The 26,013-nt window shown below is 47.7% G+C and overlaps 1 protein-coding gene and 1 long non-coding RNA gene across 2 annotated transcripts in view; one reads left to right on the top strand and one right to left on the bottom strand.

Annotated features, from left to right (window-relative positions):
• ADTRP (androgen dependent TFPI regulating protein) overlaps nt 1–26,013 on the bottom strand; it is a 65,986-nt gene that overhangs the window by 15,826 nt on the left and 24,147 nt on the right. The window contains exon 4 of the mRNA XM_025917311.2: nt 7,058–7,173. Within this exon, the coding sequence (XP_025773096.1) occupies nt 7,058–7,173 (116 nt within the window). The remainder of the gene's footprint in view (nt 1–7,057; nt 7,174–26,013) is intronic.
• Nucleotides 24,382–25,915, top strand: LOC147580766 (uncharacterized). The gene is made up of 2 exons (XR_015251065.1): nt 24,382–24,944; nt 25,435–25,915. It is a non-coding gene; the product is annotated as an uncharacterized LOC147580766 (long non-coding RNA).

The raw sequence follows: 26,013 nt of genomic DNA, 5'->3' as shown, positions 1-26,013 counted from the left end.
GGGGCAGAGAGAGAAAGGGGGAGAGAGAGAATCCTAAGCAGGTTCCACACTGCCAGTGCACAGCCTGATATGGGGCTTGAACTCACAAACTATGAGATCATGACCTGAGCTGAAGTGGGATGCTTTACCAGCTGAGCCATCTAGGCTCTTGTATGCATATACTTCGTAAAGCATGAACACTCATGCTGTATCAGTAGAATAATAGAATTAAAGGGCCCTCTGGCCCCATATTTTCATGCTGACTTCCTACAAAAGCATGCAAGATGGTCACTGTTGCATCTGAGACCAGAAGGCAAGCACAACCTGAATTCACATTTTGTCAACAAATTCAACAAATTAGCAGAAGACTTCCTACCATGAAAATGTCCTTGAGAACAACTGGGACCTGGTGATTCTTTAAGGTGGGGACAGAGCCTATTGCTGCCTTTGCAATGCAGCCCCGTGTCACCCTTCTGTTCACCTGCCTTCCCAGGCTCCCAAACACAAACAATGGAAGGTCGAAGATACCTGCCAGCTCTGGCTTTTTAATAGTAACTTGTGAATTTCTACCACTGTCTTTTTTTTTCTTAAGTTCATTTATTCATTCTGAGAGAGAGAGAGCGCAAGAGCAGGAGAAGAGAAAAGAGAGAGGAAGAAAGAGAATCCCAAGCAGGCTCTGCATTGTCAGCGCAGAATCCGATGTGGGGTTTGAACTCAGAAACCATGAGATCATGACCTGAGCGGAAATCAAGAGTCAGATGTTTAACTGACTGAGCCATCCAGATGTCTCTTCTACCACTGTCTTTAAAAAATCCATGTTAGATAAAGAATGTAAGAAAGAGAAGAGAAGAGAATGGGGAGAGGAGAGGAGAGGAGAGGAAAGAGAAAAGAAAAGAAAAGAAAAGAAAAGAAAAGAAAAGAAAAGAAAAGAAAAAAAAGAAAAGAGAAGAAAAGAAAAGAAAAAGAAAAGAAAAGGAAAAGAAAGGAAAAGGAAAGGAAAGGAAAAGAAAAAAAAAGAAAGGCAAGGAAAAGACAAAAGAAATGAAAAGGAAAAGAAAAAAGGAAAGGAAAGGAAAAGAGAAAAGAAAAGAAAAGAAAAGAAAAGAAAAGAAAAGAAAAGAAAAGAAAAGAAAAGAAAAGAAAAAAGAAAAGGAAAAGAAAAGAAAAGGAAAAGAAAAGAAAAGGAAAATTTAAATGGAGTAGAAAGAAACGGTGAAGCTAGAGGGCTAAATTATTTACCTAGATGTTGAAAAATATCAGCAATAATGAGAGCTGTTTGGGGTGGCCACCTGTTCAAGACAGTTAAAACTGTTGCCCACCCTTGCTATATTGCCCCCTTCTGGGCCGGTGCCTCATCCTCCCTTCAGGGACTGTTGGGCTCTTGTACCTTCTCCATTTTCTACCATTGGATCATTCTTTGCTACTCTGCTGCCCCATTGTCCTTCCTGCCCCTTAGAGGAGGGCATTGTCCCCCAGCATTTACTTTCCATCTCTCTCTCTCTCTTTCTCTCTCTCCCCACTCTCAGTCTCTCACTCTTTTTCCAGGAAGCTCATTCTACCAGGAGGGTTTACTCCCTGGATCTTCACTGTCCCACCTCTCCTGGGAAGGATGTCCAAATGGAAGTTCCTCTAGGCAAGTGGTTCTCAGCCTTGGCTGAAGATGAGAACTGCCATGGGGAGCTTTAAAAATCCCAATGCTCAGGACGCACCCTAAACTAATTAAACCAGAATCTTTTGGAATAGGACACAGATAGAGGGTTTTAAATGGAGTCTTTCACTTACACCCCCAAGCCATTTTGTTTCCCTAACGTTTCTACACGTAGTAGTGCGACCACCATCTTCCCTGGTCTACCAGCCAAAAACTCATAGAACCGTCCTTGACTTTTTCTTCTCGTTGGCCCATGGCATGCCAATGAAGCCACAAACCTATTCTGTTACTTCCACAATGTGTCTCGGGTGCCCTCATTCCCCCTTGTACAGGAGTACCACTCTTCAGCATCGTATTACTTCTAATTTTTGAAACAGGCATTTGGGTCGAGCAAGAGCCAAGGTTTGCACGGGAGGGACAAGTGTGGACGACCCTTCCCTCTCCCAGCCCTCCACTTTTCCCTGTCTCCAGATTGCTCCCCAGCTGGCCTGGGCTCCAAATGTGGACAACTAGGGGCCTTGTGTTGGCATCTTTATATTTATTTCATATATTAATTTACATGGGGGCAAATGAGTACCTCTGTGAAAAATGGGACTGGGAGTCTGATCTCAAGATTCAAGGGTGTGAAACTCCAGTGCGTCTAGACAATCCCAGGCAAGCGTTGTATTTAAACCCGGGAAAAAGTTAACAGTGGTTCCGGGCAGCGATTTACCATGATGCCTTAGTGGACGTAGACACTGATCTTGGAACTCAGCTTAGTGCATCGCTCTGGCAGCTTTTAATGTATTCCGGCGCTGAGGTATCTGTATGTGTAAATGTGTGTGCATGGAAATGGATGCCCAGATTTAGAGGATTGTTGTCCCTGAGGGCCCAGGCACCTTTGATGGGGAAGCTCACCTGAGTGAGCCGAGCATAGAAGACAGAAATGATCTCTCTTGCCTCACAGGAGCTGCTATTGAGGACGACTTTACAGACACCTCCCCCGTTGCTGGGTCATAGCTGCGTATCTGTGTGATGCTCGTCGCTGGCAAGACCTCACGCGATAGCAGAGACACCTACGGCACCTGCAGATTTCTGGTGTACCGAGAGCAAGGTGGCGACCCACTGCAGGTCAGCTGGGGCTGTCGTAGCGGCCAGTAGTGTTATCCTATGGACACTGGGGACCTGTGGGCGATGACAGTGTGGGTCTTAGCAGATGGGGGGGTAGAGTGCAACCCGACTTGGATGCGGAGCCCGGTGGAGATGGGGGGCCCAGGAGGCTAGGTATGCATGACCAGTCGGCAGAGGTGACTGGTCACCATGGGCAGGTGTGAACACTCATGGGCTTATTGGAAGGCTCAGGGAGGAGGATCTTGGAGACCCGGGCCACCTGCCAGGCCCGGGCCAGGAAAATAGTGCCCGGAGCACCCAGCCATGGGCTGACACGGGAGCTATGACGTAACCATGGATCAAGACTAGGACATTGGGATCAAACTCAATGAGAAGAATATTCCGCCCACCTTTTGTTTGGGTGTTACTTTATTCTGTTTTGCTTCCCGCGCAAAGCTGCTTCCTCCTCTGTGTTCCCCGTGGCTCCTTGTATTTGCTGTATTTCCTCACCTCCCACCTTGTGCTCTGACGATGCGCGGCTCATCCCCACTTATGAAGCACAAACCCCCCCGTAGACTGGGGCTGGGCCTTATATAACTTGGCTCTTCCCAGCAGGACCAGCCTCGTGTTAGGGGAAATATTTGTTCACTAAAAGAGCGGATCAGAGCCAGCGGTAGGAACAGGTCTGTTTTCCCGCTCCTCGCCATGACCTCAGAGAGACTGGGTGAGGAGTTTAGGGGTGAGAGAGAAGGGAGCGGGGAGCAAGCTACCATATTTATAGGTGAGTAAAGCTTGGCAAAGGAAATGAAACGTTTGCAGTCATCGCTCCTTTGCAAAGCTTTCTTTTCCCACTTACGGGCCAGCCCTCCAATTCTGCAATCTGAAAAATGACAAAAATCAAGGGCCACGTGTGAGGCAGTCCCCACGGTCCCAGTGGCTATTTTTAGGTCGTCGTGACACGGTTTCGGCAGTGCGATGCTTCCCCGGCTCAGCGTTACTGTCGTTTTTCTGACTCGTGTTTGTTTCTCACGCTCACCCTGGCCCCGGCCCATACTCTTTACCTCATTCTTGCCACGCCGTTTCCCTATTTGACCATCCAAACTGGCCTGCCTAACAGCTGGCCCCAAGCCACTTCCCTAAAACGTCTCTGTGGATAGCCACACTTTGTGGAACTTGGTTGATGGCCATCTGTCGCTGCGAGGGCCCCACGGGCCCCAGGGCATTGCGTAAGGGCGGAGGCGGCCGACGGCCGAGTCTGAGCTCCCACCACCGGGAGCGGGCAGAGGTAGGGGAGCTGTAGTCAATGCAGCAGCGGAAGTGTCCTCTCTTTGTCCCAGCAAAAGTGGAGCCTAACGGGGCCGAATGCCGCCTTGGTACTTCATCGGTGATGAGGAGGTCCAAATCGCAAACCTCTTCCGCTCCTCACCGGGGCCCACCCAGTCACGTTCCTACTGGTGACAGGTCTCCGTTACCTCCCTCCCTCCCCTCGTTCCATTGTATCACTGTAACATCCAGTCCGAGCACAGAGCTGGGAACAACGACATCACCGAAGTTTTTCGACCGTGGAAATGAGGTTAGGCTTTGGCTCATGCTCACCCCCCAGCTCACTTTGCAGAGTATGTTTTGCTCACACGGGGAGCTGAGCAAACCCCTGGCCGTGCGGAGACGGTGGAAAGTGAACTGGATTTGGAAACGGGGGCCCTGAGTGTAAGTCCCAGCTTCAACTTTTCCCCAGCCACAGGACCTGGGGCATGTCATTTAATCTGTGAGGCTTCAGGCCTTCGGTGCTAGATGACCTCCCAGTCACTTCCATCACTCACCCTCTCTGATTCCCTTTGCAGATTGACCGATACTGTCATCGGTTGGCTAACATCCATTCTTTCCAGCCACCACAAGTGCCACTAATTGGTCTCCCCGTCTTGTTCTTCTTTAATTTCCTCCAGAGTCATCTCTCCAATCAATCATTTACTCCTCCGCTTAAAACTTTCCCACAGACAAGCCCTTATCTCCTACGGTCCAGATTCACTGATGTGAATTCATGAGCCGGCTTTTCCTGTCCTCCAATTCAGCCCCACCCTCAGCAACTCCAGCCCTTTGCAGATGCTGTTCCCTCTGCGTGAAGATCGTTCCCACGTCTGTCTTGACTTATTCCTTCTCATTCTTTGGGTCTCAGCTGAGACATCAATTCCCTGCCAAAGCCAGCTCTCAACATCCTTCCTGGGCACCCACAGCACTCTGTGCTTCTTCCTATTATAGTCCCCTCACCGTGTTGTCTCTGTGGGCAATTTCCTGTCTCTCAGACAGACGCTGAAGGCAGCATGGTGCCTTGCACACCGCTGTGTCTTCAGTTGGTTAACACAGTGCCTGGCACTGATGAATAATCGAATGGACACATGATACTCTCGCACCGGACCCCCATCTCATTGCAACTCTTTTCTCCACCGACAAGCTAAGCTCTCTTGACTGCTGCTTCTCATCTTTGCGGCCGCCACAATCACTCCCCAAGATACCAGTGGCGTTAGGTGCTTTTCTACCCTCTTGGTCTCTGAAGATAAGAGGGCAAAAGTCAGGTGTGACGATGGGTGACCGCCTTCCAAGTCGTTAGGTGGAAGAAGTTAACAGACCCAAGATGCTACCGTATATATAAACTCCAAAAGTTACACTCAGCAAGGAGAACTCAATCCGATGAAAGTCCGCCCAAAAAGGCAAAAGGATGGAAATTCGTGTGAATAATCTGCCAGGTGCCACCCTGCTTCGGGTCCACACATAATAATACGAGAAAATATCTTGATATATACATACTCTTACCCAACCTCAGGATCCAGATATTCTGTCTTTAGGGATTCAGTCCTATGGGTTAAGCCAGATATGGTAAGTACATGGCACGAATCTTCCCACCTGCCATTCTTACACTATGGACAGATATTGCTAAGGATTACAAAACTCTTTTTGTAGGATCTCAGAATCCTTCTCGACACTGTGCTCCAGAATCAACTGCCAGTAGGTGTCCAACCATCACCTGCTCCCTAAAATTGTCCTTTGTTAAAGTGCAAGGACCCCAGGAGCGCCTGGGTGGCTCAGTCGGTTAAGCCTCTGACTTGATTTCAGCTCAGGTCGTGATCTGACAGCCATACAATTGAGCCCCGTGTCAGGATCTGGGATAGATGTGGAGCCTGCTTGGGATTCCTTCTCTCTTTCTCTACTCCTCCCCTGCTCATGCTCTCTCTCTCTAAAAAAAAAAAAAAAAAAGCAAAGGCCCCAGACTGGAGACCAGTGTAGAGTTCTAAGGTAGATTTATTGAGCAAGTACTTTCTTTCTTCAAAAGAAAAGAAGCAAGAAAGAAAGATGTGGGGCACTCAGAGAAGGAGAGGTGCAGCAGGGGAGGAGGGACATACATTCCAGAAGGAAATAAAAGGCACGGGAGGAGCCATCATCTGAGTTCTGGGCACAAAGGTTATGGGCTCTGAAGCAAAGGACGGCGAAGCCAATGAAACAAGCAGTGTCCTCTGGAATGTGCTCTCATTCTGGCTGCTACCTCCAGCAGAGCCCTATACTTAATTGAACCTCCATATATAAGGAGGGATTGGGGGATTACCCAGACTGTCAGACACGAACGGCTTAGATGAGTCTAGACTGGAGAAGGAACAGCAAGATTAGCTTCTGATCTGCAGGGATTACGCTTGGCATGCCCCTGTCTGTAGAGCAAGATACGGTAGCGGATGAGAAGGCGACAGCATGGGAAGGGGGGCGGTTCTAGTCATTGGGTGGAAGGCCAAGCCTTTTCCCTTGATTACAGACCATTGGGCAGCGTTCCTGAGTTTTGGTGGCAGCAGGTAGTTGAATAATGAAGTCTAGGCCAGCTCTCCCGTGCCTCTAGCGTGGCTGGTCTGCAAGGCGCTGGGAAATTGCCCCAACACCCTGTAGGAGATCTGGTGCCGGATGTTGATGCAAATAAGCCCCTAAAAATACAGGCAACAGAAACGGGCCAAAGAAGCATGCCCGAGCCATCAAATGCCTTTTTAATTGCAAACGGAACCAACGATCAATATTTTCTTGGGGGGAGTAACATGCATAGCTGTGCAATGATGACTTCTTCACAAGACAGAGAGAGGAGTGTGCAACTGCTCCCTGTGCACTCACACCTGTGCACTCTGGCACAAGTGACGTTCCCGTGAGCATCCACATCAAACAGTAAGAATCTTTCCTGCCTAACGATGTAATGATGGTTAAATCCCTGTTAACCCAAGATGGAGGCGCTCCTATAGAACAGAGTGCTTCTTCTGGGGGTATCCAGAGTCTTGAAAGAAAAGTCTAAGGACACTTCCTCTCTGCGATGCATACCTGCTGATGTAAGTGAGGCTGGCCACAGCCAACAAAGTGAGTCCTTTCTTCTTCAGCGGGTAGCAATGTGGCCTCAGGATGACTTCAACCAGCGAGAAGGGCAGTATGGATGTGTGCTGGAGGAGAAGAAATGATATAAATCGTCACGTCAGACAGCCCCGGTGGCCTGCCATGCCCCCAGTGCTCTCCTTCCTTTCCAATCTAACTTCTTATGCAACTACCAGCTGAAACTTCCCCAGACTTGGCTTGCATCATGCTCCTTAGACGCCCAAGAGCCTCCAATGGCTCCCTAATGCCTGCCATACTGGTCCAAACTCCGTTGTCTGGCCACCAAGGCTCTTTGTCATGTTCTAGCACCTTCTCTGCTCCTGCTTATTGCTCTCTGCTCTTCTCTTCCCACCCCCCCACCCCCCCACCCCCCCCACACACACACTTACACACCCACCCACACACACTCCTTCACTAGAACAAAGCCGTTTCCTTCATTCCCCTTTGCACTCAGCGTGCTAGTTCCCACCCTCACACTTCTGTTCATGCCCCAACTCTCTGTGTGGAATGCCTTCTCTCCCTATATTCTAATCATTCATGTTCTTCACAGCCAAGACAATCTTCCACGATGCTGTCTCTGAATTTTCCTCTTGCTAATTTCTCTCACCCAATTCCACTGCATTTGTATCCCGCTCCATGCAGTCTGGCACTTACGATGTGTACTCGTAAGATCTGGGGGTGGGGTGGTGGAGAATACTGCTTACTGGGAACATCTAGTAGTGTGAGTATTTTATGTATATATATTTTCACACGTACAGCTATCATTCCCCTTTCATCCCCAGTCCCCGATTGCCTCGGCTCTTGGTAGCCTCTCGTGTCCTCAGGCTCCGCTTGTAAACCCCAACTCATCCCCATTCCTGATCCCCAAGGCAATGGTCGCTGGGGCTTAGAGATGTCACAGAGCCCATATCACCGTGCTCCCATGCCCAGCTGTGTGGCTGGGGCCCTGGGTGCCGGCTCTGGGTGGCCTTTGCTCTCAGTCATGTCTGCGTCGTGCTCAGAGGCATCTCCAGAAGACCACAGTTTCTTCTCACTCTACCTGAACTAGGGAGGGTACGGTCAGGAGATCCGGACCCGCAGATGACAAGAAATGTGGCAAGTTTTTATGCAGTAGGGGTGGAAGGAGAAGGAACAAATCTTAATAAGAGGGCATCGCTGGGCAGAGAGGGCCTCCTGGGGCCCTGACAAGGCTGCAGTTCGTTGGTACAAAGTAATTAGGCCTCTTCCAGGCCCCGGGTTCCCTCATGTTAGTAGCAAAGCTTAGAGGAACAGTGTTGCAGACAAGCTATAGCTTTTATATATACAATTTTTTTTTTTTTTAAATATCATAGAGAGAGAGAGAGGAGAGAGAGAGCACAAGTGGGGGAGAGGGGCAGAAGGAGAGAGAGAATCTCCAGCAGGCTCCACACTCAGCCCCATTCAGGGTTCCATCCCACAACCCATCATGACCTGAGCCGAAATCAAGAGTCGGACGCTCAACTGACTGAGCCCCCCCAACCCCCCTGCCCAGCATCCCCATGCTACAGCTTTGATAGACTTTGCCCCAGGATGGTCCTGAACTTACTGATGGGTTGCATGTACAAGTGGAAAGACACGCAGGCCAATTGGCATACCCCACATCTTTCTCTGGTCTGATTTTCGGCTATAGTTTCTGTGTCTCTCCCTCTAATAAAGAGCATCGTGATTACAGGCACCAACTTTCAGATCTGACCGTGGGCTTGTGACTTGAGCCTGAACTTCAGCTTCCTCGGCTATACGATGGAGGATAGCCAGTCCACATGTCACAGGGAATACCACCCTGAGGATTAGGGGTAGAGCGTGTAAAGGGCTTCGTCCTCCGCCCCTGAGCACTTCCAGTGAGTGTTAGCTGGGATTGGCACCATTATCACTGTGACCGCTGTCCTTCATCCCTTTGGTGGCCCAGTGTGGCTGAAGGGAGGTTCTGGGCTGCCCACAGCGCCAGGTGTTCAGATGCAGGCGTGTGAGCAGCTGGAAGAGGGTAGCACAGCGGTCCCTGTGGCCACCCTGTGGCTCCCTCCCCAGCCCACGGTGGTTGCCTACGCTCCCAGCCGTGGCCACCTCCGAGCCCTGGCAACGCCCCGTGACTGCCATCAATGATCTTTTCACCCAGAGGCCACCTCGGGAGGCAAGAGACGGGGCTTGTCTGCTCAGCACGGCCACCTGCCTCTCCACCCGCCCTCCCTCTGCCGCAGCCAGGAAGATCCGGCTTCTATTAGGAATCATTAACAGTCCCATTATACTGGCCATTGATCTGACAGATTTTATTAACCCTGTCTGTCGTCAGCAGCTTCCATTCTCTACATTAACGACCATTTGGAACAGAATTCCCGGGGAATAATGTAGTGCGTTCGCATTAGGAGCAAATGAGTTCGTAGTGATTAATGCTCTTGCAACAAATAACTCAGGAATGCATGACTGGTCACCTCTTCTAGAAGCCTGCCCTTTGCAAGTGACATTCAATTGGATTTCCAAATGACTTCTCCCTGATGACTTCTGGGAAGTTTACCTCGGTGATGTCATTAGTGACGGGCCATATACTGTGGCTTAATACCAGCTAAAAAGGTCTTTAAAAGAAATCGCATTTTTTGGCCGGAGCTGAGGGATAGGAGGAAGAAGGTCGTCTGAGAGCTTTCTAAACATGGAACTACCGTGAGGAGACAAGCGTGATACAATAAACCTCCTGGTGTTTCAAACGTCCTGGTATTTCACCTCGCGTTCCAATACATTGGTATACATTGTATAACCTTTATCAGGCTGCGCATGATTTTTTTTTTTTTCCTCTGAGGAAGAAAAAACAACTCAGGAAGAGAAAAATCAAATATGCTTTCTGCTTCCAAAAAATCTAATAATTAGGCTGGGATTGACACAAATTAGAACACTGCCAAAAATTACTGAAAACAGTGACTCATTCTGTATTTCAATTAACAGTTTCTCAGTTTCCCTTATAAACAGCGAAACTGACAAAAATTAATTATCTCAGAGGGGGTAAAATATTTCCTTCCAGAGTAAACAAAAACATCATGGGCTGAAACAATAGTGCCTGCTCACGGAGAGGATGCAGTGAAATGATCTTCCCTTGTCAACTAGCCATCATTTTGGTACAGTTTTTCCTTGAATATCTCATTCCAAATGCATTGGTTAAAAGGACAGTGTTGGTCTTTCCCCATCCTTCTCTACCAAATTATGACTTTGTCTCCTGTCCTCAGTGGAACGCCCACTTTGGTCTGAATCTCTTGCAGACGTAATGCTAAGCCTGAGACAGGGATTTAAGAATTAGGATATTAAAGCATTTTATCTTTCAATTTTTATTTTAAAAAAATGTTAATGGTTACTTTTTAAAAATTTTTTGAATGTTTATTTTGAGAGAGAGAGAGACAGAGCGTGAGCGGGGGAGGGGCAGAGAGCGAGGGAGACACAGAATCCCAAGCAGGCTCCAGGCTCCGGGCAGTCAGCACAGAGCCCGACACAGGGCTCGAACCCACAGATGGTGAGATCAGGACCTGAGCCGAAGTCGGACGCCCAACCGGCTGAGCCACCCAGGTGCCCCAAATGATTATATGAGAGAAAGAGAGAAAGACAAAGAGAATGTGAGCAGGGGAGGGGCAGAGAGGGAGAGAGAGAGAACCCCAAGCAGGCTCCACACTGTCAGCGCAGAGCCCTACATGGGGCTCCAACTCACAAAACCAGGAGGTCATGGCCTGAGACGTAATCAAGAGTCAGACCCTCAACCGACTGAGCCACCCCGGCACCCCTACTGGTAAAGCATTTTAGATACCTTGTTGCAAAATAGCCTTGGCCATAAGAACTTAAATTTACCAGCGCACAGAGCATTCTTACAAGGTGACACGAGTGGGAACGTGAAACATAAGGAGCATTTACTTTTACTCACTTCCCCCCCGGGGAGCTACGGAGCTGTTATAAAGAGCTATCCTGTTGGGTTTTTAAAAAAAATTTTTTTAATGTTTATTTATTTTTGACAGAGAGAGAGACAGAGCATGAGTGGAGGGAGGGGAAGAGAGAGAGGGAGACACAGGTTCCAGGCTCTGAGCTGTCAGCACAGAGCCCAATGCGGGGCTCAAACTCACTGACTGCGAGATCATGACCTGAGCCGAAGTCAAACGCTCAACCGACTGAGCCACCTTGGCGCCCCAAGAGCTTCCCTGTTTTTGAGGCTACGGGTACAATCAGATGCATTTGCCTGAGTCTGGAGAAAGAAGCAAGCCTTAATCCCCGAGATAACCCATGGAGCCCCCAGGTTTCCATCACAGTCATGCAGGCTCCAAGCCCTAAATCCATAAGCCTAGGATGGTCCCACTCTTATCTCTAAGATCCTCGAGGGGCAAGAGCACTTAATTTTCTCCAGTGAAAGGATTCAGGGAGCCTCCACATTTTGAAAACCAGGTAATGCTTAAAACTACGGTCTCTGCCTTTTTCCTCTATTTCATTTCCTTGTTGGACTGGCTCTCGTGTTGATTTGAGTTGATCAAGATAAACACGGCTGCTTCTAGCCTCTTGGACTGGTCATTGAGAGACTTTGTCCTTCAGAAGCTGTTTCTCACAATGAGCTTCCGTAATATCGCCCACTTTGTGTTCTTCTCAGTGTTCGCCTCCTTCCCTCCGTTCAGGCAATGCTGAAATCTTAGAATCAGTTCCTCACACTGACTCTAAACTGAGGTCCTTTCCCCCAAGTCTCTAAAACAATGTCTTTGGTTTGTTTATGGTGCTAATGGATTGATAATTTTAAATGAAGTTTTAGGGGTGCCGGGGTGGCTCAGTCAGTTAAGCGTCCAATTCTTTTTTTTTTTAACTTTTTTAAAAAGTTTATTTAATTTTGAGAGACAGAGACAGAGCACAAGCAGGGGAGGGGCAGAGAGAGAGGGAGACACAGAATCCAAAGCAGGCCCCAAGGCTCTGAGCTGTCAGCACAGAGCCCAACGTGGGGCTCAAACTCGGGAGCGTTGAGGTCATGACCCGAGCCAAAGTCAGACGCCTAACTGACTGAGCCACCCAGGCGCCCCAAGTGTCCAACTCTCGATTTCAGCTCAGATCATGATCTCAAGGTTCGTGAGACAGGTCCCCATGTCAGGTTCTGTGCCTGCTTAAGATTTTGTCTCTCTCCCTCTCTCTCTGCTCCTCCCCCACACGCTCTGTATCAAAATAAATAAATAAACTTAAAGAAAGATGAAGTTTTATTGCACCAGCAAGATCTCATTTCTGGGGACATTCAGGGTATTTTTTGCTTACTATGCATTAAATATAACACTTCTTCTGTATTAAAAAACACAAAAGCCTTTACAAAATCTCCTCAGGGGCAAACACATGGCCAAAACATCCATTAAAACTAAATGTAAATACAGCAGACATGGAAAAGGAGGCAAAACAAACCTTAATAGAATGCTATTATACTCAGGCTTGTTATTACACTGCTGGGTCATGTTCCTTAAGCTCGCAAACTCCATGTGGTAAAAACACACAGTAATAATTGTTTTGTAAATCCTTGTAAGACCATCTCTGATTTCAATAACTACCATTCATTTGCCGGCGAAAAACTTTTGCCTCCTTCCTCACCACTGTAATTTCTGACTCTGACACCCACAGGTTGGGACAATGGTGAAGGTCTCCCTGGGAATATTTTGTATCCAAAAGCAGAGACCATCTGTATTCTTTCTGGCCCCTACGTTGTTACAGTTACAATTTTGCTTTAAATCCATCGGATACATGAAAATCCAGAAACGTAGACATAGGTTATTCCTTTCCTTTCCTTCCCTTTCCTTCCCTTTCCTTTCCTTTCCTTCCCTTCCCTTCCCTTCCCTTCCCTTCCCTTCCCTTCCCTTCCCTTCCCTTTCCTTTCCTTTCCTCCTTTTTCTTTTCTTTCTTTCTTTCTTTCTTTCTTTCTTTCTTTCTTTCTTTCTTTCTTTCCTTCCTTCCCTTCCCTTCCTTCCTCATTCTCTTTCTTTCTCCCTTCCAAACTTTTCTTTCTTTCTTTCTTTCTTTCTTTCTTTCTTTCTTTCTTTCTTTCTTTATAAACTTTTCCACCTACACTGCCTGTAGGTGTCTTTTCAGCCTCAAATACCAGAGAATAGAAGACACTGCCATTGGATTTGTAAAAAGTCCCTTTCCCACTTTCTAGAAAGTCAAGTGCACAAGGTAGGCACCACTATAATTAAAGAGCCAATGTTAAAATGCCTGGGGAGGGGGATTGGGAAGATAAACCACCCACAGAAAGAGCCACGGGTTTGCCTTTGATCTTCGTGGTCTTCCTGGGTGGGCTGACACAGCCCAGTGTGGCAAAACTCCAGACACATAGGTTAAACACCAGTAGTCTTATTTCCCAAGGAAGAGTAGTGATGTTTGCAATTTACTCTGAAATATACCAAAAATAAGATGAGTTGATGGATGGGCAGATGCACAGATTTGGGGTAAAGCAAATCCAGTTAACTACAAATAGTAGGATCCAAGTGGCAGGTATTACAGCGGATCACTGCAAAAATTCTTTCAACTGCACTTGGTTTGAAAATTTTCATAACAAAAGCTTGGGAGCAATGTGAATAGTCTTTCCTGACCTGGAAAGAGAAGTAAATGCTCCACCTGGCTGAGCAAAAAAAAAAGCATGGTGTTATTTATGAACTCATACGTGGCTTGAACAGAGAGTTAAGTGATACATTTGTAAATCTTCTGAAGAGGGTTTCTAAGTGATTTCTCACTTACTACGCTGTTGTCCCTTGGGTTAATATGGAGTTTGGCCAACAGCTCAGAGCAGCAGATCTTCTGATAGGAAGCTACTTGGCTTTGACAGCATCCAGCCTGGTGAAGAGGTGCCTGTTTAGACTCTATCCAGTTAAGGGTAGGACGAAAAGAAAGATCTGGGATCTTAGGACTCTACAATCTAGGGATATATTTGCCTTTTCCTGTTCTCTCTCTCAGTACCTCTCCAAAGCACCCAAATCCCTTCCTCTCGTTTAATTCTCTCTGGCAATAACAACACCCTAGACACTTGCTGTAATCACTGACCCACTTCTTCATGTTTTCTACCCAAACTTGATTCACTTTTCCTTTCCAATTCTTCCCATGGCTATCTATATCCTTTTATCTTTCCCAGCATCACCCCCCCTAGCTTTACGCTTTCTTGTACATACTCAACATTGCAATTAGACTAACCTTCCTAAAACAAGTTTCATGTTGCTACTTCTGCTCAAAAAGCCTTCTGCAGCTCCCTGCTGCCTCGGGTCCACTGTTTAAACTCGTGATCTCATCTCATCTCTGATTTTCCACAGCTTCTCCACAGGCTCCCCCCTCCTTTGACTCAAACCAATCTCCTCATCATTCTGTTTCCTTCCCTAGTCTTCCTTTCTTTTCCCCCTCCATTTGCTGAGCTCTAGAATGCTTCTCTCCCGACCAGCCCCACACACCTTTGAGATGCCTTGCAACCCGAAGCACATGCCTTACCATGAGGAGACGTGAAGGAAAATCAGGACCCAGGAGACACTGAAATGCAGATCTACCAACCAGAGCTTTGCTGGGCTGCTCTTACTGAGATTGAAACTCAGCAATAGGTTGCCAGACAACCGAAGTAAAAAGAGAGAGATGGAATGAACAATTTCTTTTCTCGTTTGTCTGTGTTTAAGGGAAAGCAAATTGTTCCACTAACATTTTCCACTAGTGGGTGGTGTCCCCGACGCAGAACAGGTCAGAGATCTAGGTTCCATAAACTGATAAGATCTGAAAACAAAATAATAAAACAGAATCTCTAGGCGGGGACTCTGCCCGTAGGGAGATAATATTGTATAATTAAGCTTCTCATGATCAGAGTAGTAGATCGACTCCCATAAATACCCTTTCCCCTCCTGGGGTGTTTTTGATTGGTTTTGTTCCCCTTATGAGTCGGACAACAGCCCGTATTTTATTCTGTGCTGAGAGGCTGGAGCGGAGGTATTCTACCCCAGTTGGTGACACAGAGATCTAAATGCTTGGAGGATTTCAGTCAGCGGTAACAACGACAGCCCCTTACTGCAAAGGAGAAGCCTCACCGAGGAAGCCAGCCCGCCTCTCGGAGCTGAGCACGCAGCCCTTTCTGCAACTTCTGGGGCCCATGCCCCGGCCACGCCACACCCATGTCACATCCTGCCTTTGCACGAGGTGCGCACGCTCCTGTCCCTCCCACAGCTCTTTGGGGCTGCCCTCCGCCCTGCGGTGCTCAGCTCCATTCCGTTCTGTTTCTTACGCTGTCACTTTCGTGTTTCCACGGTCAACTTTCTTCCCCTGGTGTCATCAGATTATCAACTCTTTGAGGGCAAAGATCTCATCTACTTTTTCAGGACGCCTCCCTCCTCCGCTTAATAAGTGCTTTCTGATCGATTTCCTCGATTTGAACATATGTGTTGCAAAGTAGAATTAAGTCCTTCGTGCAGCCTGCAGAGCTCCCGAGGATCCGGTTGCCTCGCCCGCCTTACCTCTAGGCCGTGCTGTCCCTAAGTACAGCCTTCGCCCCTCTTCCGCCACCCACAGTGATACGTCACACACATGTCCCTCCCCTCCGTCGCCTCCTTCACCTTCTTCTCACCTTACAGGGCTTGGCGTAGATATCGCTGCCTCCGGGGAGCCTTCGCCGCATCCTGAAACCTCCAGGACGGTCCCTTCCCGGCCACAGCTGGACCTCCCGTGCTCCTTCACATCAGAGTCACATCACTGTGCTCACGTGACACTGGCCAAACCTCCCAGGGATAGAAACGACTCGAGGCTTGGGGCTATTCCCGTTTCATCGCCAGCGCCCGACCCACTACTTGCCCTTCTCCGGCCACGTGACTGTTTGTGGCATTCACGCACAGATCAGTGGAACGATGGAGTGGGGCAGAAGAGCGAGGGGCCGTCCTGCACCTCTCCTGGCGAGACCAGGCAGCGTTCTGGAAGGAGAAGACAGCAGCTGAAGGCCAGGTGCAGCTGACGTGGGCGGCCGCAGAGCGGGCTGTGTCCACGGCCGCAGGGCCACATCGATCCCTCTTTGGGCGATCACCTTTATCCTTTGCCACGGCTACAGATGGAACCCCAGGTCCTGAGAGTGGACGTTGTGGGTCACAGGGAAACCCGTGAGAAAATGGGACGCCTGGGACCAAGCTCAGGGTGTCAACGTCACGACGACTACCCTGGAGACTCAGCTAAAGGGGCGTCAGCACCCAGGAGCCAGCAGCCCTGCAGGAAGTCAAAACCTATGTAACCAGCAGACGCTGTACTTTGTTCGTCTTGGGGTCTGCTGGCCTTGGCCCTCCGCTCTGGGATCGGGCCGGGTGGAAAGCCCCAGGTTTCGTCCGGTATCTTCTTTGCATCTCCTCCTCTGAATTGGAGTGTGATCCACCCTTCCTCCGTGCTTCTGAGCCTGGCTCCAGATAGCACACATGGAGACTTGTTTTTAAGACATAGACAGATGGGCAGCTCTCTAGAAAGCTGCTCCAAGTTGGAGAGAGGAGACTGTTCTTTTCACGAAAGAGAAAGTTGCAGAAGCATGAGAATCTGCTCTTGCTTTAAGAGCCACGGTGTCCCGGGCCACCGTCGCTTCCCCTCAGATAGCACATCGTGATGTCAGTAAAGGACACGATGTGTGGGCAGCTGGTTTCCCTGGGAGATAACAGCGATTCAGGAAAGCACCCTGCACGCACACGCTCCGGGGCAAAGTTCCAAATTCCCCATATGACTGATCCCATGAGGGACCGGTTTCCAAACTCTCTCGCCTTCCTGCCTCCGGCTCTCCCTTGCTGACCCATCAGGGTATTCCTGAAGCGACACGCCAGCTGTTCTTGAAGAGGGGCGCTTGCTGCTCTCTGGTGGCGTTCCCAAATGCGAGTAGTTGGTTGGTTTGGGGTTAGCCTCCACGGGGGTGAAGAGGGACACGTGTGTTCACCGCAGGGGAGGCGGGGGTCTGACCCGCAGAAGGGAAGGCATCTGGGAGGGGGCCACAGGGGCAGGAGAAAAGAAGAAGTTTGCTTGGGAAACACCCTCATTCGATATCCATCAACTATCTCACGAGAAGCAGTTCCGTTTCACACTCCGGGAAACTGGAAAGTATATGGGGCAGGGGCTTCAAACTCAAAGAAACTTTAATGAATTTCAGTGCATATTTATTAGAGCCCTGCAGTGCGACCTGGGGCTTGGAGAGCTCTAAAGCATAACGGAGTGGAGACTCTTCGGGAAGTGTTGGCCAACAAGAGGTACCGCTGGGGGGAGTGCCTGGAGTTCACGGTGAAAGTCCTTGTTTAACGCAAAGACCCCCTTTCTCTTTTGCAAGTCTCGCTAGGGGCGAATCGGTCTGACCTAAGCGACTCTAGGGTTTCTCTTCCTCAGCAGCATCCCAAACTGTGTCTCCTCTCGCAGTGCGTCACTAAGCGGTGCTTTGTTCTTTCAGAACAAAAACTCATTTTAATCCCCTTTTATTAAAAGATGATATAGCACACACTAGTTGCTCAATGATAAACATTTTTTTTCCTTGCTGAGAATTCTTTTATTTTTTTATTATTAAAAAAAACATTTGTTTTAACCTGTATTTATTTTTTGAGAGACAGAGTGTGAACGGGGCAAGGGCAGAGAGAGAAGGAGACACAGAATCCCAAGCAGGCTCCAGGCTCCGAGCTGTCAGCACAGAGCCCGACGCGGGGCTCAAACCCACACACCGTGAGATCATGACCTTAGTGGAAGTCAGACGCTGCACCAAATGAGCCACCCAGGCACTCCATCGAGAATTTTTTTTTTTTTTAAATTGCTCAGTCAGTTGGTCATCTGACTCTTGATTTCGGCTCAGGTCGTGATCCCAAGGGTCATGAGATCAAGCCTCACATCAGGCTTTGTGCTGAGCACAAAGTGAGCCTCTCGCTCACTCGTGTGTTCTCTCTCTCTCTTTAAAATAAAAAATTCTGGGACGCCTGGGTGGCGCAGTCGGTTAAGCGTCCGACTTCAGCCAGGTCAGGATCTCGCGGTCTGTGAGTTAGAGCCCCGCGTCAGGCTCTGGGCTGATGGCTCAGAGCCTGGAGCCTGTTTCTGATTCTGTGTCTCCCTCTCTCTCTGCCCCTCCCCCGTTCATGCTCTGTCTCTCTCTGTCCCAAAAATAAATGAACGTTGAAAAAAAAATTAAAAAAATAAAAAATAAAAAAAATAAAAAATTCTGGGGGCATCTGGGTGGCCCAAGCCCCTGCGTGGCCTAAGTTGGACTCAGGTCTTGATCTCACAGTTTGTGAGCTGGAAGCCTGCGTCGGGCTCTGTGCTGACAGCTCAGAGCCTGAAGCCTCCTTCAGATTCTGTGTCTCCCTCTCTCTCTGCCCCTCCCCCGCTCGTGCTCTGTCTCTCTCAAAAGTAAATAAACATTAAAAAACATTTTTAAATAAAGAATGTTTTAAAAAGCAAAACAAAAGGGCTGTCTGTAGGTTATCACACTGAAGATGTCCAACAGAATGGTTGAAATCCGAGTTTTGTGCTCAGAAGAGACATCTAGCTAGAGACAGAGACTTGGGAGCCATTAGAGTGTAGCTACAACTTTTTTTTTTTTTTTTTAATTTTTTTTTTCAACATTTATTTATTTTTGGGATAGAGAGAGACAGAGCATGAACGGGGGAGGGGCAGAGAGAGAGGGAGACACAGCATCGGAAACAGGCTCCAGGCTCTGAGCCATCAGCCCAGAGCCTGACGCGGGGCTCGAACTCACAGAACGCGAGATCGTGACCTGGCTGAAGTCGGACGCTTAACCGACTGCGCCACCCAGGCGCCCCGCTACAACTTTTTTAAGTAGCAGAAGATGAGATGACCCCCCAAAGAGTGTATGAGTGCAAAGAATAAAGAATCTAGGAATAAACACTATGGAACACTTGCACTACTGATGGTGCAGAACTGAGAGGTCTTTGAGGAGGGTTGCCTGCGTGTTGTAGGATGGTTAGCAGCACCCTCGCCTCCTTCCTAGATGCCGGGAGCACCCACCCTCCCCCAGGTGTCCCCATCAAAACCATCTCCAGATATTGCCAAGTGTCCCCTGGAGAGCAAAATCAATCCCAATTGAGAATGCCTGATTTGGAAGAACATCTTGCAGAGGTAGTCGACAAGGAGCAGTTAGAAAGCCTGGAGGTAAGACAAAGGGAAGAGAATTCTTCAATAAATATGGTCAAATGTGTTAAACGCTGAGAAGGTATTAAGGCTTGAGTCCCAACCCCCTTGGTTTCAGAGACAAGAAGGGAACACAGGAGCTTATTTCTTACGTTCCCCAAATGTTTTGTTCTTTCTTCCAGGTTGACTCCCATGTTCTTTGTTCGGTTCCCTGTCCCCTTGGTTTCGACCTTTTATTCACAGTGTTCTTGGACTTGGACCTTGGAGCCCCTGGGCACGGGGGAAATAGCACGGGGATGTGTCCGTGGTTGCCACGGATGTCTGTTCCACAAATCCCAAGGGTGGGTGGAAATTAGAACACCTTTCTGAGTGCAAGATCTGGGAACTCACATGCAGGACAACTTGGTGACAGTTTGCTTGCCCAGAGTCCCCCCACGCCACTGGGAACGCAAACCTGGGGCGCTGAGACAGTCTTCCCGTTGCCAAGAAGTTTGCCTCACTTCCTTATCGCGGTTTTCTTAGGAAAAACAAAACAGAATTTCTCAAAAGGTCACAAAATTCCTTCGCACCACTGAATAGTAAAATGTGGCTTTTATGAGTTCCTAGATGTGTTTGGAGAGGCAGACCCAAAACACACAAGCTCTTACTAGGAGAGCTCTCTGGAATAACCCTCTGAAATAATCATGCACTTTTTGGTTTCCAAACTCAGGAAAAAAAAAAAAAAAAAAAAGCCCACAAAGGTTTTTTGTTTTTGTTTAGCCTTCAAATCTGAATTTTCACTGGTAAAATCTATTCCTAGGAAGGGAAGTGAAATGCTGAACTCTCGCCTGCCTTTATGAGGCTTTTCCAAAAAAAATTTTTAAGTTTATTTATCTGTTTTGAGAAAGAGAGAGAGAGAGAAGGCACATGCACAAGCGTGAGCTGGGGGAGGGGCAGAGAGCGAGGAGAGAGAATCTCAAGCAGGCTTTGCACTCTGCCAGCACAAGGTCCGATGTGGGGCTTGATCTCATGAACTGTCAGATCATGACCTGAGCCAAAATCAGGAATTGGATGCTTAACCAACGGAGCCACCCAGGTGGCCCAAAGCTTTTTTTTTTTTTTTTTTTAAATTCTGCCCTCAACTTAAGAAAACTCTTGATTACTACTGAGATGTTCAAACATTAGGTTCTGTGGCAGGCCACCCAAGAATTTATTCTGTTTCTATTGAAGTTCTACGTTCATGGATTCACTCGGCACCTACATATACTAATGCACCCCATTACTAGCCTCTTTGCCCATCAATAGAAGCCCTCGGTTGGATATATTATCAACCAAGAAAGGCAGCAATAAAGAAGCTGGGGAATTGGCCTTTTACACATTTTTCACAGAGATAGAAAGAGGCTCTTTGGATTCTCGTCGTTTTTCCTTTGACCACCTTTCTTCCACCTGGTTACCTCCAATGTGGTCATGTCTTTATTCCTGTTCTTAGTTTCAGCCTCTGCCATTTTTCTTCCCTGATTCAACAACTTTTTTGAACTCCCGTGGGCTACGTGAATACTCAGTTACCCAATTCACATCCGAGAATGGTGATAACAGAAGAAAGCGTGAGCCGGAAAGTGTTTCTGTCAGAGAAACACTCCGTTTTGGAGCCACAGCCCTGATCGGAAACAACAGTATCTTTCCTTTCATAAAACGTATGGAATTGTTATGTCTCTGTGCATCTCTTTGAACAAAAGTCAATCAGTAGTATGTCATATCTCAGATATAACAACCAAAACTCCCATAGATATTTCAAGCTATCAGTAATCCCTCTAGAATTTTCCTCACTTGCACCTTTCTGAACAGAAGAACACCTCACAGTTTCAAAGCATAGAGTGTGAGCCACAGACTCTCAATGCAGGGCTGCTAAAGGCTTCCTCTCGGCCTCCAACACCCCCTTAGCCCGAGCACACCCCACTCTGCCCCTAAGGGGGAACTTTGGGGCCAGTCAAGGGCACAGAGAAGCTAAGACAGTAAGAGGTGAAGATTTCACTCATTCTTCCACGAAACAATCTTTATTAAGTGCCTACTTCATGCCAGGCGCTGTGAGAGGTGCTGGGATTAAATGGTAAACAATGTGGGCCCTGCCTTTGTAGATCTTATAGTCGAATCAGCAAGATTTTCTACAAACAAGTAAAAAAACCCACAGAGATACCAATCATGATATATGTTATGAAGTAAACAAACAGGAATCTATGCATTAGGGCCAGGGACGTACGTTTAAGTAGGGTAGACAGGAAAGGCCATCTTGGAGAGGTGATTTTTAAGCTGGGGCCCAAATGATAAGCACGAGCCATGGAAGAGTAGAAGGAGATCATTTCTGGCAAAGGGGACAGCATGTGCAAAGGTCCTGGTGTAGGAAAGAGTTCTGAGGATTTCGGGCTCCAAGCAGAGGCCAGGTTCATCAGACATGGTAGGCCGCAGAAAGGAATTTAGGTGTCATTCTCGGTGCAACAGAGAGTCACTGAAGAGTATCAAGAAGGGAACACTCTGTTTCAATCTCTTTTGCTGTTGTGTGGAAAAGGTTAAGAATGGAAGCAAGACCAGTTGGGAGGTAATGGATATTTTGGATGAGAAGTGCATGTGGACACCAGGGTGTTGGTGGTAGAGCCAGAAGGTGAACAGATTTGCTAAGCATTTTGGAGGTAGAATGGATTCGGGGTGAGTGTGGTGGAAGGCGGGGAGGTGGCAAGGTCAACGCTGGCTTCTGCGTTGAGCAACTGGGAGGACGGCGGCTCCATTTTCTGAGAGAGAGGAGCCCGGGCCAGGTTTGGCGGTGAGTGCCACACTGACCCACCGGTCTCTGCGACACACCCACAGGTAGGTCTTGCACGGTCTGGCAACGTGGAGATCGTTGGTGACCAGAATAGGAAGGAACAGAACAAGTGTAGACGCTGCTTAGTAAGCTCTTGGGCGCTGTCCCGTTTGGAGAGACTCACCTGCTTCTTTTCCATTGTGGCTTGTCTGCCCAGAAGGAAACTCCTAATTAGCCTACCCTGCCCTCACCCCCCACCCCCGCCCCAAAACCCTGGTGAGAATCAGGGATAGGCTCAGGACAGTGAAGTTTTAACTTGAGGTCTGTCTTTTGCTTTGGGTGGTAAAGAGAAGGGTGTCCTTCCTTTCATCTTCTCTTAGAGTGGTCGGATTGAAAGGCTGATTGGAAGCCAGAGAATGGGTCTCAGAAAAGGGACCAAGCGGCAGGCTGCCATCTTGCTTCTGGCCGGGCCTTAAGCAAAAGGGACAAGATGGACCACTCTGATTGACAAGGATGGAAGGGATTAAGGAACTGGGGGTGTGGGGGAGAGGAAGCAGCTCCTGTGTTGGCAACGTCTTCGTCTTGGGGCATTCACAGCTCGTGGAGGCTTGGAGGAGAGCTAGGACTTTGGTTTCTGGTTAAATCTCTCCATGGGGCCCAGCGACATCGCAAACAGGACTTGCATTTCACCCTTCCCCTGGTGGGGTGGCCCAGGCTGCCCCGGAGGCTGTGCAGAACCCCCACGTTGATGTGAGCCAGAAAGTAAATCAAGAAATCCCCAGGACATTAAAAGTCAACACCAAAGCTTTACTTATACACCAGCTAAACAGCACGAGCCAGAATATAAAGAAGCACATACTACTTCTGCTTAATTGTGATGCTGCCCGGCATGGAAGGCAGGCAATTTGGTCACCTGAAGGGATCACTTTATGATCAAGAGCCTCTCTTTAATGCCAGAAACCTCTAAGGACCTCCCCTCCAGGGACACCTGCCAGGATTAGAAAGGAGGAGACTCCACCAAATGCATCTATAATCACAATTTAATATTATTAAATGGCGGCCTGTGGAATAAGCCTTAGGGAGCTGGGCTCTTGGCCCTGATAAACGGATGAACCAAATGGATTGCTTCATCACTCGCTCTCTTTTTCTGCCGGTCCCTTTCACCCGAGTACTTTAGAAACTTTGCGTTTTCCCCTCAAATGTATTCTGATCTTCCGTATTGCCACTCCTGTCCCCGTGTCTGACGACATTAATAACTGGCATCGTTCAATTAGGGGTTAGTTGCATAATTTAGAGATTTGTGCCTTTAAAAGCAGTAGAAATGCTTGCGGGGTGAGGGTGGGAAGGTAACTCAATGGTGCTCAAAGGCCTGTCCCCCATAAAGTGCACCTGCATTCATGGGTTTGAACCTACCCCACGGGAGTCCTGTGCTCGCTCTTTTCTCTATGCCCTGGAACTGCCTCTGATTATGGATTCAAATTTTCATCAGTGTGTTTTTTTTTTCCTCTTCAGTTTTTCTTCTTCTACTGATGCAGAAGCCGTACGCTCCATTTTTATGTCGCCCTTGTAGACATTACAACGTGCTCCTTTAACTCAGTAGGGGCCAAGAGAAGTCCTTATCTCTCACCCCTTCCTCCCCACCCCCGCCCCCCCCCCCCCCCCCCCCGCAACCCAAGGCAGCCTTAGAATGCCTTCCTCCCAACCATCCTCTCCCAATTTGCATCCTATTTCCATCCAGCATTTTAATGCATTCTTTTTTTAAATCACCGGAAGTTGAACAAATTGCTTGCCATTTGCTTTTGGGATCGCCAACCTCCCTTCTGACATCATTTTCCTGCTTCCTGAAGTATCCCCGTTAGCCTTTACAGGTGGTAAAGTCTGTTTCTGCGTGTCTGAAAATGCCTTCCTCTTGCCCCTGTTTCAGAAGACACTTGCATAGAGTAAATAGGTTGGTGGGGTTTTTTTGTTTTTGTTTTTGTTTCTTTCTTCAACGCTTGAAGCGGTTACTTTACTGTTTCCTGGCGTCTTTGTTGCTAATGAGAAATCAGCTATCAGATTTCTATTTGGGAAACCCATCTTGTTAGTCTGGCTGTTTCTAGGATCTTCCTCACGTCTAAGGTGTCCACGGGGTCATACAAGTGGCTACATGTCTGCCCTTCGTCCTGCGTGACAATTTTTGGTTCTTCTGGAATCAGAGAGTTAATTTTTCGAAAATTCTAGGAAATAACCGGTGATCCGCTCTTCAAATATTGCCTATACCTCCCTCTCTTTATTAGCTCCTCTTTTGGTTATCAGGGGGAATTTCCATAACTTTCTTGTCAGTCAAACATTTTTAAATATTTTTAAAAATACTTTATTAAATGTCTCAGGTGTCTTGTCATGTTTGTTTCAGGGTACTTATGCCCACTCTGCAGCCAGAAACAGAAGTCACTGGAGACCTTGTTTCCTTTGGATGGATCTTTCCTCATGTGAAGGGTGTGGGTATGATTCAGAAGGAAGCAGGAATTTTATGGCCATGTATCCGCCAGGAGCCCAGCAGGAACACAGAAGCCCGTTGAGAGATTCCAAGGAGGAAGGTCTTGGGGGGATAGGCAACCGTTGGGCAAGGTAGGGCAGTAAGAGTCAGGGAAACTTCTGCTCAAAGGGAGGATTTGAGGGAGTTGGCCAAGAGGCCGTGGCAACCCTCATAAGTCTCTGGGAGCTGCCACCATTGATTTAGTTGCTGTAGTATAAAGTGTGTGATTCCTAGATGCTTGTGCAGCAGATGCGGCTAAACTTGTGTCTGTTTTCCCACAAAGCTGTTCTCAACTGCCACTAGAGAATAACGGCTTCTTCTCTTGCACATCGCATGAGGATGCCCCTCGTTGGCTGACTCTCGCCTGGAACCATATGGAGAAAGTGATTCTAGAAGCTGTGTGTGGTCCCAGGCTTCTCCTTGCTACGCATAGAAGGTTGGAGAAGGGAGTCACGGTGATTCTAAGTTGACAACGATTTGGTATGGGTCATTATGTATCACTGATAGCTTCACGTTGCACATAGATAATTTTCTTTGCTCCTAATAACATCCCTGGGAAGAATAGTAAACACGCCTGTCTTAAGGGACCCCGTACCCAGAGACGTTTACTAACGTTCCCAGGATCACACAGCAAGACAATGGCAGAAATGGGGCCAAAACTGGGAATTTTCTGGTACTTAAAGGCCATTCTTGTCAGGAAATAAAAAATTAACTTGTAGGAAACATCTGAGTTCAATCATTTGTGCAACTTAGACACAGAGGGAAGAAATTTTGCGTCCTTTCACCCCAACCTGATTTTTGAGGATCAAGCTCCAGCACCCCTTTTCCTAATAATTTACCCCTTTCAACTTTTCAGCCCCAGAAGAAACGAAAAGAAAAACGAAAAAGAAACCAAAAGAAACCAAAAAAGAAACCAAAAGAAACGAAAAGAAACCAAAGAAAAAGAAGGTGAAGATAGAAAATTCTTCACCAGATGGTCCATTTCCTGATGGCCTGCACTTGACGACGTCTTGGATTATTTGCACCTTACTGTACTCTACGGGTCAACGCCCCTCCCCAAAAAAACCCCCCGACTACCATTAAGTCCCATTGTCATTGGGTATACAACTCATATTCCAGGTGTCAAAAATCATTCAACAAATATTTCTTAAGCACCTTTTGTGTCGGGCTTACAGTTTCTGTGATCATCATGATACTTCAATGCTTCTAACTCTGACATTATTAGGTTAGCAAAGTATTTTAAAATATGTCAGTAAAAGCATGCATATTAATTAAAATGTTCCCACATATAAGCCTTAAACTAACCTCCCTGGGCTGATTGGAGACAAAAGACTTTTATTAAATACTGTTTGATAGGTTAAGTATTTTAGCATCTCTGCCAATCATTGTTACAAATGCATACTGAATAAAAATGAATAAAAGAATATTTATTGCCAAGCATGAAATGGGTAAAAAAGAGAACTATCGCTGTATTATTGTCTATGAGAGTCACACGTCCTAACTAAGACAATCGCAAAAACTAGC

This window comes from Puma concolor, chromosome B2, assembly GCF_028749965.1.
Source record: "Puma concolor isolate L17-30 chromosome B2, mPumCon1.1.hap2, whole genome shotgun sequence".
NCBI classification, from domain to species: domain Eukaryota; kingdom Metazoa; phylum Chordata; class Mammalia; order Carnivora; family Felidae; genus Puma; species Puma concolor.
The sequence above is the reverse complement of the archived record's forward strand: the minus strand, read 5'-3'. Positions and strand labels throughout refer to the sequence as shown.